The 16,060-nt window shown below is 39.5% G+C and overlaps 1 protein-coding gene across 5 annotated transcripts in view; it reads left to right on the top strand.

The window, feature by feature from the left end:
- Window positions 1-16,060, top strand: part of AHCTF1 (AT-hook containing transcription factor 1) — a 78,666-nt gene that overhangs the window by 22,694 nt on the left and 39,912 nt on the right. For 4 of the 5 annotated variants that reach the window (XM_034666618.1, XM_034666616.1, XM_034666619.1 and 1 more), the window contains 8 exons: window positions 234-441; window positions 1,452-1,568; window positions 5,622-5,706; window positions 7,293-7,443; window positions 8,954-9,086; window positions 9,174-9,355; window positions 9,814-9,875; window positions 10,731-10,859. In XM_034666618.1, the coding sequence (XP_034522509.1) occupies window positions 234-441; window positions 1,452-1,568; window positions 5,622-5,706; window positions 7,293-7,443; window positions 8,954-9,086; window positions 9,174-9,355; window positions 9,814-9,875; window positions 10,731-10,859 (1,067 nt within the window). The remainder of the gene's footprint in view (window positions 1-233; window positions 442-1,451; window positions 1,569-5,621; window positions 5,707-7,292; window positions 7,444-8,953; window positions 9,087-9,173; window positions 9,356-9,813; window positions 9,876-10,730; window positions 10,860-16,060) is intronic. The other variant, XM_034666617.1, reaches the window with a different exon arrangement.

The raw sequence follows: 16,060 nt of genomic DNA on the forward strand, positions 1-16,060 counted from the left end.
TAATATTTGAGATGTACTGTGAGGTTTTTAAAAAATTATAAAGTTAAATGTATTTTGAAAATTAGAGCATTTAACTAGGTATGGTTGGCTGTTCTATAGTTCAGTGTGCTTTATTATCACTAATCTGATTTTAACTGACCACCCTAGTCCTCTGCTGCAGCTTGAATAGTGGCTGACACATTTGCTTTTATGGTTGTTATGATCTGTTAATCTCACTTGTCTTGTTTTTCTAGACCTTGAAGTTGTAACCGGCATCCCGGCCGAAGTGCCACACATCAGGGAGACTGTGATGCGTGAGGGCCGTCACCTGTGTTTCCAGCTGGTGAGCCCGTCGGGCACCCCCGTGTCAGCCCTTCGCTACATCAGCAGGACGAACCAGCTCGCTGTGGGCTTCTCTGATGGCTACCTCGCTCTTTGGAACATGAAAAGCATGAAAAGAGAGTAAGTACGACTTTCTTCTCTTACTTGGTTATTGGTAGTTTCTTTCTGAATATAACTTGTACTTAATTATTACTGTTTTAAAATTAGCATAAAGAGAAAAGGGTATGGTTAAAAATAAGAAGTCCTTTTTTTTTTTGTTTAAGTTTTATTTAAGTAATCTCTGCACTCCATGTGAGGCTCGAAATCATGACTCCAAGATCAAGAGTTGCATGCTCTTCCAACTGAGCCCACCAGGTGCCCCTCCTTTTTTTTTTTTTTTTTTTTTTANTTTTTTTTGAAGTAGAAAATGTTTTAAAACAATTGCTGCAGAATTAACCCTTTATTGAGAGGGGAGTGGCCCTTAATTGAGGGAGATAGCAGATCAGCATTATAGACCTTTAATCTCTATGAAAATTGAAGGAGATGCCTGTTTTTCTCATAAGTTATCAATTTAATATTCATTTTTTTCCAAGGCATGTTGGATTTTGGGGGGGGGGTACCTGTGATGAAGCATTAGTGCTCTTGCCTAGTAGCTCCCTAGGGCAAGTCCACCTCGACTCTGTTTGCTTGAGAACCTCTTACCAGCTCTTGTCTTTGAGTTGCTGCTAAGTGAGTACCTGGAGAACCTGGCTCCTACGGTCTTCCCAACGCTGTCACCTCTTGGCTAACTGCTTTCTGAGTGGTTTGTGGGACCACTGGGGAGTTGTGATGGGGAAACTAAGTGAGGGCAGCTGAGGTGGAGTGTTGTGTCTGTGTTCATCTTTCCCAGGGGCCTCTCACTGGGAGCAGCCCGTGGTGGCATACCCCCACCTGACAGGAGGGGCTAGTTCCTGCACGCGTGTATGTGGCCGCGTTCGTCGTTTGGCCGTGCCTGCGGTCTTGCTGCCCTCTGCCCTGTGCTTTAAGATCCGACGATCGTGCGAACAGTAGTAGTTGCCTTGATCTAGATTCTCAAATGAGACTCCTTATCCTTTCTGCATGAAATTATGATTTAAAAGTATGAACTGTCCTCCTTTCTGTCCCTGTTGTAGGTACTACACGCAGCTGGAGGGTGGAAGAGTTCCCGTGTACGCGGTCACTTTTCAAGAACCGGAGAATGATCCGCGTAATTGCTGTTACTTGTGGGCTGTTCAGTCAACACAAGATAGGTAAGTGTTATGCGTGTGATTTCTGGAAATACTTGGCAAACATGAGACAGCAGTTAATTTCTCTTGGAAAGCCTTGTAGTATATTGTCTTTTTTAGTGAAAACAGCATAATTTGGTGAATTACCGAGTGGTAGTTGAAATGATTTTGAAAGTTTAAATGATTGTTTCTACATTGTTGAATAAATTCTGGGATACTGTAAGAAATGGTGCTTGTGTGGCTTGTTTGAATGCTGTTTCTAAGAGTAAGCCAACACAGGCGAGTAGGCAGCCCTTTACTGCCGTAGACAATTTCTGTGGCCTTCTGTATTCTAATACTTTTCTAATCTCATTTCTTCTCTTTGTTGTGTATGCCTTGTTTTTATTTATCTTTACTCTTTTCCCTGGTCCTCCTGTTTGCCTTTTTTAGTATATTAGCATTAATTTGGCTAATTTTTCTCTGTCATAAGATCTAATTTTGTCCCAATTATAGCTGGTGAGAAATCTTTCCTTTCAACTGGATTCTAATCCATTGAGTTTGTTCAAGTAAAATAGTGCTAAGTATTGATTTTCTCTTATTTTTCTTTGGTGTTTTGTTCTTTCTTGGATGATGAGTGAAACAGTTGAGCTTGTGGTATAAATGCTGTGATGGTGATAACGTGCGGTTCCCAGTACTTTTTCTTCCCAAGTCCATCCTACTGTGGGCTCTGGGTACCTGAATTGTGGTCAGTTTAGGTTTTGTGTTCCATGTCCTCACTTGGTGGTTTAGTCTTGCCTTTCTCTGTAGTAAGTCAGGAAATGAAGAATTGATTTGCCACTTTGAAATTTGTTATTCCTGGAAAAATGCTGAAATGGAAAATACAGAGCCCACTCTTGGGCTATCCCTCCTTGAGTGAATCCCATATTTCCATTCATCTGAGTGTAGCGGGGGCAGCAGCAGTTGGAGGGATGTGCCCTGTGAGGGCTCTGGTTGGTGGGCAACGTGAGGGGACTTTAAACAATCCTTGTATTCTGCTTATTTTTCCTCCTAGGATTGTCTCTTAAGTTCTATTTCTGAATTTTCACACACTAAACTCTTGAGTGCTTTCGTCTTATTTCGGAACTTGGTGAATAAGTCTGCCTTCTTTTTTACCATACCACTCTTGATTCTTTTCGTGTTATCTGTAAGTGATGCCCACTCTGTTCTTACAATCATGAAGCTATCTGAATATTCTCTGTTCCTGATATTCTTTTGTAAAATCCTTGTGAACTGTATGCACCTCCCTTCATCCTTTTTTGAGGTGTTTTCAGAGCTCTCTACTGCTGATTCTTGAACAAAGTGGGAGCTGGGGCTCTGACCCCTCTAGGCCATCAGAAATCCATGTTTAACTTTTGTACCCCCTCCCAAATTTAGCTACTAATAGCCTGCTGTTGAACGAGTCCTTACCGACAAACATTAACAATTAGCACATATTTCGTGTTAAATGTGTTACATACTGTATTCTTTTAATAATGCCTATAACTTTTTACCTAATTTTTTCAGCATATCTATGCTGTGCAGTTCATCTGCAAGTTTTTTCAAATTGTCACAAATGTCCAAAAAATTTCCCATTGTATTTATTGAAAAACTCTGCATACAAATGGACCCACACAGTTGAAACTTGTGTTGTTCGAGGGACAAAATGTATTTGCATTTGAAGCACAAATGAATCATAGTTTAAAATATGGGCAGAATATACTGTTTTCTGTTTCTCTTACGGTGATGCCTTTATTTACTTGTTTTTATTATTCACAGCACACTGAGTAAGTAACCCATAGTAACAATTCTCTGATGACTTTTAAACCACTTTCTAGTACTGTATATGATATTCTTTTAATAGGACAGGGTTAATTTCATTGGTAAATTGGATTATTTATTCCTACATGATTTACTTTGCATTTGTCACTATCATTGACGTGAGATGTTTTTGAGAGTGGTATTTTCGTGGACTTCTAGTCTTTGATTTAGGCCCTTAAATTAGTAGGTCATGGGCCTCTTTGAGACTCTGATGAAGGCTGTGATATATATTGATATGTGTCTGTAATATAATTTAAAGCAGAATTCCTCACCTGTGGTCTGTGGGTAGACCTAGAGCAGTCTATGAGCTCCCGAAAATTTTATAAGATTATTTACATTTGTTTGTATATGAACAATACATAATAAAAATATATGTACACATATACAAATAATACTTATATACATGTATAAATAATACACACGTATGCAAACAACACATATATAATATTCATACACATATTGGTATATATAAGTAGATGGTATTATAAGTAGATGAAAATAATATAAACATAGATTATAAGTCCAAATTAGATCATGTGGTCCTTCCTTTTCCCCATCAGAGTGGTTATTTAAACAGAATAAAAAAGGAAAAAAACCAAAGAATCACTGTAGGGTGATTATACCACCACAGAATTATGTAGGTATAGATCTAAATTGTTGCCATAGTGCTTATCAATTATAATAAAAGCCACATTAATTTTTTAAATTGATTTTTATTTAAATTCAATTAACATATAACGTATTATTGGTTTCAGAGGTAGAGTTCAATGATTCATTAGTCAAGCCACATTAATACTGTAATATGGAACAGTGAATGAGAAGACTGACTGGTGTTCCCTTTAATGTTGGTTGTGTGCAGTTTATCCTGTTTAATATTTGGTGTTTTAGAGGTTATTTGTCTTTGTTTTATGTCCATGTGTTTATTCATTCCACAAAATCATTGAGTGTTTATACGTGCTAATGATTGTTGTAGAGAATGTAGCGATGTGTAATGCCAATAAATTTCTATTCTTCTAGATGTTCTATTTCAGCAAGTATATTTCCTAAATATACTTCATATAATTTCAGGTAGTGTTAAATACAGAAATACAAAGCTGGGAGGGGAGATACAGAATGTGTGGTATAGGGAATGGCTCTTTAATGTAGTTGGGAGATATGAATGAAGTCAGTTGGGGCAGGTAGATAGGAGAGCCATGGGGAGATCTGGGGGAAAGAATGCAGAGACCTTAGAAAGAAAAATGCCTCAAGGAAAAGCAAGAAGAGTGGTAAGGGGTAGAATGCAGCCTGGTCACAGATCAGGTCAGAAGAGTAGAACTAGTTTACATAGGATGGTGGAGGCCTGGTAAGGTAAGTATATGAATTTGGTCTGACTAGACCAGACCAATTAAATCAATTTCTGGTGGTAGGTCTGAGCATTAGTATTTTTTCAAAGTTGCCTTGGTCATGCTAATAATAAGCAACCAAGATAGGGAAGCACTGGTCCAGAGTGAGAACAGCTAGAGAAGAGAGCTGGGACTCCTTCTGCACGTGGCAATAATTGATGATGGAGAAGCAGAGGGTAGAACAGCCAGCAGAGGACTACGGATAGTGTCGTGCGAGGAACATGAAGATCGTGCAGCATCCTGGAGGCCAAGTAGAATATGTATTCTCAGAAAGATCAACCAGAAGAGTAAGAATTCACATTCAGGCAATATGGAAATCTGTGCTCTTAATACTTCCTGCCTGCTGTCCTTGACAGTGAGGAGTCGATTTGGGATCTTTGTTTTATAGTCATATGTGTAGCCCTCATTCTGTGGTCCAGCAAGATCTTCATTTTAGGTAGAAGCCTAAGGAGATGTCGGAAGAAACCAGGAAGAAGGAGCAAAGGGCGTGCAGTCCCCTAAGGATGGTTTTCTGTAGTTGCCACGGGATAATCCTGTGTACCTCCTGTTTGGCCAGAACGCGGTCTTGCTGTGCCCAGCTCAGAGCACACCTGTTAAAGATGGGGAGAAGCAGCGTGGGGTAAACCGCTGTAGTCTCTGCCACATAAGGGGTCACCTAAAGTGTGCAAATGACATCAGCTTAGAAGTTAATTAGAATCTGTTAAAAAGAAAAATCAGTTGCTGTTTCAAAGGACTGCATTTTGTGAAAACAGCCAAGTCACAGTAATCATGTTGACCTCGTTTTGTCCTGTGTACCCAATACTGTATCCTGGACAGAAAGAGCTGCTTGATGTGTTAGAATCTTGAGTGTTTCTTCTCAGCTCGTCTCTGTTTCTTCCAGTGAAGGGGATGTGTTGAGTTTGCATCTACTTCAGCTGGCCTTTGGTGATAGAAAGTGTTTGGCGTCAGGACAAGTCTTATATGAGGTAAACGGTACTGGGAATATGGGTTCATTATGACCATCTTATCATTGTTTGCCTATTTTAGTCTTTGTTTTAAAATATTAACATATTGAAGAGTTGTTATTCTAGTTAAGTTAATACTGTATTCACAATGTAATGGAAAAGGTGTTAGATTAGGGGTCAGAAGACTAGCTGTTTTAAAGGTAGCCATCTTAACTTCCCCACGTATCATTTTCGTCTAAAACGAGGGGATTGGACAAGACTCATCTTGTGACCTAACTGGTACCCAGGAAAAATAGCCCCACTCTGTTGCTCTAATATATCAAGTAGTAAGCCATGGGGTGACTTTATAAGCAGTCTTGGGGCACCTGAGTGCCTCAGTCAATGGAGCATGCAACTCTTGATCTCGGGGTTGTGATTTTGAGCCCCACCCATGCTGTGTATAGAGATTACTTAAAAATAAAAATTTTTTTTTTGATGTTTTCTTGAAAAATAGAGCTCACGTGGGGTAGGGGCGGAGGGGGAGGGAGAGAGAGAATGTTAGGCTCCATGTTCAGCACGGAGCCCAATGTGGGCCTTAATCTCATGACCCTGAGATCATGACCTGAGCCAAAATCAAGAGTCAAATGCTCAACTGACTGAGCCACCCAACTAAAAATAAAAATCTTAAAAAAAAAAAAATACAAATTTTTAAATTAAAAAAAATGGTCTTGCCACTTATGAAAGAGGATAAATGCACTAGCTTTTCAGATGACTGTTCTTCCAGCTGAATCCTTGAAGAAAAAGTGGCCTGTTGTGAATAGCCACGTGGTCAGCCCCTACATTCCTCTCTATAGAACAGGCTTTCTTAATGTATTGTTTGAGGTTATATGTGGATGGGCTTTAAAGAAGCCATGAAGAAGTCTTTGAATTATGTGTGACATTTTTATGATTATGCATTTTTCTGGGGGGACATTTCATAGCTTTTGTGAGATTCTTTTCTTTTTTCCCCCCTAAAGATTTATTTATTTATTTGAGAGAGTAAGAGAGAGAGCATGCATGCATGCCCAAGTGGGAGGGGTAGGGAGAGGAGGAGAGAATTGTGGAGCCCAGTGTGGGGCTCGATCCCATGACCCCAAGACCACAACCTGAGCCAAAGCCAAGAGTCAGACGCTCACCCGACCACGCCACCCAGGTGCCCCAGCTTTTGTTAGATTCTTACAGAGATTGATGAGCCAAAAAAAAGTATGGGCTGCTGTTCTAGAGCAAGAATTTCTCTGACAACAGAGGAGCAGGTTTGCTGGCCTGGAGTATCTTTGTACAGAATAGTGATGGTTAGTCCAGTTCACACTCTAGCCAAAAGTACCTGAACATTCCTGTGTTTGATAACTGCTTCAGAAGGTTTGTTGGTCACTATTTTCAAGAGACTAAGTTTAGCCTTTTGTCTGTGTTTTATGCTATATAAAATTTCAGAGCCCTGATTTTCAGTGATTTCGTCTCTTATATCTCTAACTTTTTTGTGTTTTCTTGGTATCATGTGAAAACTCTTCAAATTCAGAGAACATTTAATTTTTGAATGACTTCTAGCTTAGAATTCTAAGATAGAGATTTGTGTATATTTTCTGTTTCAGGGGTTGGAGTACTGTGAAGAAAGATACACACTGGACCTCACGGGTGGCATGTTTCCTTTGAGGGGACAGACTAGTAATACCAAACTGTTGGGATGCCAGAGTATAGAGAAATATCGATATCATGGCGACAGAGAGGAAGGTATGAATGAAGGTTGGTTAAAAGCACTCATATGTCGTGTGGAATGCTTGATTTTAATAGTTACCTCGATGTAAGATTTATGACAGACTGCATTTTAGAGTTCATACTCAGGCAGTTAAAAAATTGGAATACTGATTATGGAATTTCTTTTAGGTCTGTGTGAGATACTCAGGATTCTTACTTTCCACTTTGCTATGCAGAACTCAAGATTCCAGTAGATTAAAGGGACTTTAATGAGAGACCCTTGTGTTTTGTTTTTTTTTTTTTAAAGATTTTGTTTATTTATTTGACAGAGATAGCCAGCGAGAGAGGGAACACAAGCAGAGGGAGTGGGAGAGGAAGAAGCAGGCTCCCAGCAGAGGAGCCTGATGCGGGGCTCGATCCCAGGACCCCGAGATCACGCCCTGAGCCAAAGGCAGACGCTTAACGACTGAGCCACCCAGGCGCCCCGAGACCCTTGTATTTTAATCCAGCTCCCTAAACAGACAAGAATGGTCTCTAGTTTTGACTAGTCATTGATTAGTCTATGGATAATGGTTCCCTCCGTGTATTTTTTGAGACATATGGCAAACATGCTTTGCTTGTCTTTAATTTTTCTCTTTCCTTTAGTATCATGCCTTCTTCCTAGTAAACAGCCCTTGCATAGTAAAAATGGCGTGGATTTTGGAATCCAGCCGGCTTCAGATCTCAGCTTTGTCACTAGTTGTGACCTTTGACAAATTGTTTAACATTTCTGAGCCTCCCTTTCCCCATCTGTGAGTGGAATAGTTGTATCTTTTGCAAAGGGTGGCCATGAGAACGAATAACCTGTGTCGGCTCGTTCAGCTCTGGGCGTGCACAAGGGCCCTGCTTGTGGTGTGCTTACTGGGATTCGTCTTCATGGTTAGCTCCTCCGTCCCGGGCTTGTCCTCTGTGCTTGTCCCACATCTGCATTTGTGGCCCAGTCCTCACATCCAACTAAACATGCCCAAAACACAGTTCTTTCAAAGTCTACCTCTTCTCATTCTCTACTCCCCTGTTCTTTTTGTGTTTCCCGTTAGTTGTTTCTCAGATGTTTACTTTTTTCTCTTGTTGGTGCCTCTTACTTTGTTCCTATCTTTCCATTCCTCACAACCGCCATCCAGGTACTTGTCTTACCAGCTTTTCCCATAGAGCTGGATCGGCCCTTCTCGACTAGAATTAAGCCCTGGGCCTCAAAGTGTCCATTTTCGGTATTGATAGTCTCTGCTTCTAGCTGTGTTCCCTTGTTGGGAGAATATGCAGTTGAATAATTTTCTACTTTACCGCCAATACGTATGTCAAAGTTGCCAGAGTGCTAAGTGAAAACAAGCCAGGATATGAGAAACAGTAAAGATATAAGTGAATGAAACCCTTCTTAGAGGACGAGTGATAGAATTGTGCTTTGACATATCAAATATGATTAAAACTTCTTAATTTTATGACAGAATGTTGCTGAAATTTGATTTGGGGTAATTTTACTTTGGGATTATTTATTCAGTTTATAAAAATTCTTTTCTTTTAGCTCTGTCTCCTGATACTAGTGTTTCAGTCTTTACCTGGCAGGTGAATATATATGGACAAGGAAAGCCTTCTATGTATTTGGGGCTTTTTGACATAAATCGCTGGTATCACGCACAGATGCCCGATTCGCTAAGGTACGATTCCGCCCTCTCTCCTCTCTTTTTCATATTCGTATGTGTAGTAGCTCGGGCATTGAACAGTTTTGTAACATTTTCTTTTAGATCAGGAGAATATCTGCATAACTGCTCTTACTTTGCATTGTGGTCACTGGATTCTGTTGTGAACAAGACTTACCCACATTACATCTTGGATATACTAGTAAATGAGAGAAGCTTAAGTCGAGGAATTCCTCCTTCATATCCACCTCCTGAGCAGTTTTTTAATGCAAATATTTACAATTTTGGTATGTATTTCCCTAACATTACCTTTCGAGAAAAAGAACATGCACGAGTATGTGTGCGTGGGTGTTTGTGCGTGATACGTATTTCTATAGTATGTGCGTGCATGTACGTATATAGTGTGTAGTGTATGTGTACATGTAGTTACTGTTCATGTCTCATTACTGTTAGTTAATATATGGGTAACTTAGGGAATTTGACACGTACATGAGAAATTTAATACTTAGATATTTTATAAAGAAATTATCACTTATGAATTTGCTAGAAAAGATAACTATTATTTATGTTAAGTTTGGTATCTTGTCAGGGTGGAAATACCTGGAAAAATTATTTTAAAATTTATAAAATGTAATAATTTTGATATCTTGCCTAGCAGTCTCTTATTAGGGTACATTTTGTTGTATTAATGCCATCCAAGATAGAATATGTAAGCAGATTTTTTTTTTTTACATCTTTTTTTTAGATGCCACTTGTTTGTTAAACTCAGGAATTGTTCATATGACTTGTAATGGCTTTCAAAAGGAGGTAGGTAACAACTAACAATGTGGACAGAGTGTGTCTTAATTGAACTGAAGTCAGATCGTGGATTTACACTTTATTTAGTGTTAATTATCTAAACTGTTGTTTCAGCCTAAATGATAGCTTCTGCTAGGTTTGTGATATGAGCAACTAGTATGTCAGTTACTGATGGCAGCAGCCAGAAGAAGTATTGGGGTTGTGTGGATGTTAGCCACTTGAACCTTAAGGAAAAGAGCGGAAGTAGGTCAGTGCCTTCACCATATTGCTTTGTATCCATACTCTTAATTCTCTTTCTTCTCAGGAAGCTTATGAATAAGTGAAGTAACGCAAAAAAGGTGCCTAGCACAGTGCCTGGCACGCAGCAGGTGATGACTATATGTTGAAAAAGACTTTTCCAGGAAATCACAAAATGGCAGATTTCGAAATTGATAATTGGCTAGATGTGCCTGAGTGCCATATTTATACTTCATATTAGATCTCTCTTACATTAGATAAGGAGGTATAAACTGCAGGGGGGTGTGTGTGTGTGTGTGTGTGTGTGTGTGTGTGTGTGTTAAGATCTGTCACCAAGTCTGTCAGTGTTAGAGAAGGTAGCAGGGTTACCCGTCATAAAAACAAGAAACCACCCAAAGTACCCTTATCAGTAATATTATTTATAACTAGCAAGCATTGGTTTAGCTGAAGAACCTATAAACACTTTTCCTTGCAAGAAGTGTGAAAATGGAGTCTTACAATTTCCATTCAGTGTCTTTTAGCTTTATTCAAGATATCAAGTATAAAGTAGGGTGATGAGTTTATCAATTATTCTTAAATTTGATTATTTGATATCGTGTATTGATGTTTATTTATCGATCTTTACAGACTTTGAGGTTTTTAAAGAAATCAGGAGCATCTCTCAGTGAATTCATACCTGATGGCTATAATCGATGTCTTATGGCTGGCCTTCTGTCACCAAGACTTACTGATACTCACCCTTCCAGTTTAAGTCAGGTGAGATGATTTCTAATGCTGTCGTTTCTTTTGAATCATATTATTAGCTTTCTATTATAATAAAAGTCTACTAGATAATTTCTGCAAAAGTAGATTCAGTAGTATAATGCTCACTCTGCGTGATCAGTAGCTATGGTCCTGGGTTTGGCTTAAAATACATACACCCAGGGCTCAGTAGGCCATAACTTGGCACCAGATTCACTTAGCTGCAGAGAAGGATCTGGGACAGGAGGCACATCATGGCGGCCTCAGGCGTGTCATGAGTAGAAGTTGCTATAACAGGCCAGGGGCCATTCCCCCCCCCCCCCCCCCCGCGGNCCACCGTGAGAACTGCATAGGTACAAGAGAATGAGACCTCGTGAGTGGAAATCATCTTGACTTAGGTGGATCTCATGATCTAGAACTAAAGTATGTGATCACTGGCATGGGTGTCACTGGGAACTTGTTCTTGGTTTCTGTCACAGGGCTGTTGAATCAGAAATTCTAGGAGTGGAGCCCAGCACTGAGTGTTTTAATAAGCCTTTGATGTGGGGGCGCCTGGGTGGCACAGTTGGTTAAGCATCTGACTCTTGATTTCGGCTCAGGTCATGATCTCAGGGTCCTGGGATCGAGCCCTACATCGGGCTCCCTGCTCCGCAGGTAGTCCGCTTCTCCCTCTCCCTCTGCCCCTGTGTTTGTGTCCACACTCTGTCTCTCAAATAAGTAAGTCTCAAAAAAAAAAAAAAAGCCCTTGATGTGATTCTGATGCAGTGTTTTGAGAACCACTGCTTTATAGAAACCGGTTTCTCCTGAGAGCCTATGAGAAGATTCCAAGTTCCTGCAAAACAAGGCTGTTCTAGAAGTCAGACTCACTTGTGGAAGCCAAAATCTTATCTTCCTACTGGTGGTTTATAATCCATTCACAGTTTTCCTGGTCCCAGTACATTCTACCTACCAGGAGACATTCAACCAATAAACAGTGTTGCCTGGGCATAGCTCATAATTCACATTTATTTTAAGTCATTATTCTTTAGTAAAACATGCTTAGAATAAAGGAAGCTCCATTTTCCCATGAAGGAAGAGAAAATGTTAACTCTTCCCAAGTAGTGTTTGAATGAAGTTATTTTAAAAATTACAGATGTGTAACATTATGATTTGCTGGAAAAAGAGCCTTTTAAACATCCAATGGAATATAAATATTGCCACTGTTGGTTTAACACTTAGGGTTGGATTTTAATACTTAATTTCATGGAGTGAAGAGAAATATTCGATAGTATTTTCATTGGGAGTCTCCCCCACTCCTTACCCCCCTTTTATATTTTTGTACCTCTGTAAATATTTACCACATGGTCATGTCATGATCATGATTGAAGTTAATATTATTATGTAGCTTGTTTTTTTCCTGGAGTTTCCAAGTGGCCTTTTTAAACAAAACAAAACCTGCCTAGTATCACACAAGCTTAATTTTTTCTTCTCAGTTTGTTTTTGCTCTTTGTGAAGCCCTTTTAGACGAAGGCTTTGACCTTCTGTTAGATTACCTTTGTTGCCCAGCAGTTTGTTGTCTTTGCCTCTGGTTCTATTTTGGGAGAGATTTCTTCATCCTCTCCCTGTCTTCCTATTAGCTTTTTAAAACTTTGACCCTCATTTAAAATTTCTCTGAGTAATTTTTCTTTGATCCGTCTTTTGTTCATAGTATCTGTTTTATGGATGAACTAGCCCCTGTCCGTGTGTGGTCACAGTCTTACTTGGTTCTGTGCATTAGCTCTGTTTCCTCTGCAGTCCGTTTTCTTCCTTTAGTCTCTTTGGTGCCAGTGGCTCTCCTAACGTGTGTGGCGGCCCTTGGTCATCTGTTCGTAGGTCAGTAACAGATGATATTCTTTTTTTGTGTGGGTGTAGTCCATGCGGAGGCATCCTTTTCTTGAGGATAGTAGATGGGACGTGCATCATATGAGGGGAGAACCATACTTTGTTTGGGGCCGTTCCATTTTTCCAAAGATCTGTGAGGCAGGCGTCTGTGGTTCTTTGCTGTGGGGTCACGGGGGCGGGGAGTACCACTGGCTGTTCCACAGACTTAAGTGCCCTCCGGTTGCCTATTTTCAGCCCCGGGTCTGACCACTCTTGCCCCCCACTTTTCCTCTATACTTGGTGTCTCCAAGGACTTAGCCTGAGGGCTCAGAGAGCTAACCCAACTCCATTCTCATCTGTAGCTCCCCTCTGTGAGGACCTACGGACGTGGCTTCCCTCACACTGCTGAGTCCGTCACCTTTCCTCATGACTGCTGTTCACGGATTTTGTTGAGCTGTTTTACCCCATGATGCCTTCTCTTTTCTTTGCCCTCGTTGATTGATACCTTTCTCTGCTCTTTACGATCATTCACTGGGGTCTGGTGATGATACGGAGGCAGCAAGTAAATGGCTGTGCTTGATGTTCCATCTTTATCCACAGGTAACAAGAATTTCCTTTTGTTCAGAAAAGGCTAAAGCAGTTTATGGGGTTTTCTTTTGCTCATTGTGAGTAATACGGTCTTTTTAACCCATCTACCTGGTGATAGTTATGGAAGAATTGCTAACACGTTGTGCTGAAGAGATCTCTTCTGTCTAATGGCCCAAGAACACTGTTGAGAGTTATGTTTGATAAAACAGCATCATCCAACTATGGGCTGTTGATTTCCAACCATATGTGTTCAGAGGACACCTTTGATCAGTCTTTTGTTCATAGTATTCTGTTTTATGGTGTCCATTCCCCTGCCTCAAGAAGATAGGAGAAAAAATACCAGATTCAAGATGGCTTTCTGCAGCTCTTGATTGGGTCCATCGAAGGACCTTAGGGAACTTTGGCTCCCGTGGCCCTGCCCTTCCTGATGGCAGAGAACTCACTGCTCATTGTCCTCAGGAGCTTGGGTGCTCCGGGCGCTCCAGGTGCTCTGTTCGTTTAACTTTCTCACTTTAGGGAACTTAATACAGATTATTTTTTTCTAATTACATACTGTCAAATTTAGCTAAAGCAATAGTATTTTAAAAATGTGAAACAAGAAAAAATTATCTGTAATTCAGCCACATGAATAAAACAGCATTTAGTGTTTTCTGTGATTAAACCGGGTATTCCAGCCTGTTTTGGGTTTTTTCCAATTACATAAATAGTACATGAATAATTTGAATTTAGAAAATTGGCTAAAGTGTATAGAGGCATGTAACTATTGGCATTTTTTTGACCATTCTTCATCTACCTTTTTTTTTTTTTTCCTTTTAACTCCATTCCTAGAATAGGCCCAAATTAAACTATATTCTTTAGTAATGCACATGCAGACCTAAAAGAAAAGCAAGAGGATGATGACTTCAGGAGGCAGGAGAGGGGTCATGGTTGCATGGTTGCCCTGCGAGATGGGAGCGGGGGCTGGGATTTGCTTTGATCAGGTTGGAGCAGACATAGCTTCCAGGTTACTGCCAAATATTCTCCATCTAAACCTGGGTGGGCGTCCTGTCAGTGTCCACGTTGTAATCATTTGTATACATGGTGCATGGACTTCATGTATACTTTTCTTTCATCTGTCTCTTTATATAGCCCTTCTTCATATACATGAAAAGGATGATACAGATGCAATTTCTTATTTAATTGACTGGTCACTGTTTGTTCTGTTAATTACAGATTTTAGATGTTACCCTTTTTTTACTGGGTTGTCGATGGAAATTCTCTATGGTACATATATTTACCCTTTTTGTTCTAAGTCTTCTAGATCGTCCGCCTACTGTTTTCCTCTTAATTTGTGTTATGGTATCTTTTGCTACATACAAGTTAATATTCTTGTAGTCAGATGTATTTTATAGCTCTGGCTTAAAAAGTCTTTCTAACACTTAAATGTTTCTTTAACATTTAAGGCTTCAGTTCGTCTTTGTGTATCACCTCAGGTAAGGGTTGATTTTCTTTCTCCCGATGATGATGAGTCCAGCTGTGCTACACCACTTATAAAATAGAACACAGAATATCCTTTTCTCATGCTACTGAGATAGCACGTTTATTTGATTTCCTATGTCTATGTGTACTGGGTTCTGTTTCTGGGATTTAATTTCTTCCCATTAATCTGATGTATTTCTGTGCCATTTTAATATATATAATTGCTTTAATATTTGCTAATGCGGCTCTTTTTTCCTTTAATTGTCAATAGTTATTTATTCTTTGTATTAATTATAAGATAATTTTATCCAGCACCCCCATTGGCACTCCTTATGGAAATTCGTTATATTCATATATTAATTTTGGAGAGAATTGATATTTTTATCATCGTCCCATCCAAGACTAATGGTATATATTGCCATTTATTCAGGGTTGGTTTTTCTATCACCAAGAGCTTATGGTTCTTTTCTTACGGATGTCTTTCTGTTCTTATCCCTAAGTGTTCCAGAGTTTTGCTCTTTGTGAGTAGAACATTTTTCCTATATTCAATTCTGGATGGTTATTGCTAGTACATAAAAATTCAATTGGTTTTTTGTATATTCACTTAATATCTACTTAATGAAATCAGAATCTCTTAGATTTTCAAAGTGTATAGTCATCAGCAAATACGGGCTTCTTTTTTCTTTTTTCCATTTTTGTTTATCTTCTCACAGCATTTGGTAGAACCTGTACTAACTGTGGAAAAGCAGTGGTACCAGCATTCTTGTTTTGTCTCTAATTTTAATGTAAATTGCTTTACTGAGTCTCCATTTTCTTCATTTTGGGGGAGCCTTTATCATATTATGGCCCGTTTATTCCTGTTTGACTCATCTGTTTTTTCTTTCGATTCTTTTAAAAAAAAGTTTGCCACTCTGATGAATGAAATTCATAGATTTCTTTGATATTCAGTGTGATCTATAATGATTTTAAGTAACAGACGTACTAAGACACAGCTGTATCTTACAGTCACTGGCTTACAGTGTATAATTCAGTGGTTTTTAATAAATCCATGGAATTGTGCATCTATTACCACATTTAGCTTGAGAACATTTTTATCACCCCACGAAACCCCCATATTCTCCCCCTAGCCCCGACTTTTGATAACCACTCCCCTGCTTTTTGTCTTCATAGACTTCTTGTTACTTAGATCAAACTGCGGTTCATGCGTCAGTCCCTTGTCCCGTATAATGTCTGTGTCAGGAGCGTAGCACGGTTCACTTACCCATTCTTTCGTTGATGGGCATTTGGCTCGTTTCCAGTTTGGGGCTATTATGAATAGTGTTGTTCCATGT

This window comes from Ailuropoda melanoleuca, chromosome 8, assembly GCF_002007445.2.
Source record: "Ailuropoda melanoleuca isolate Jingjing chromosome 8, ASM200744v2, whole genome shotgun sequence".
Classification (NCBI taxonomy): domain Eukaryota; kingdom Metazoa; phylum Chordata; class Mammalia; order Carnivora; family Ursidae; genus Ailuropoda; species Ailuropoda melanoleuca.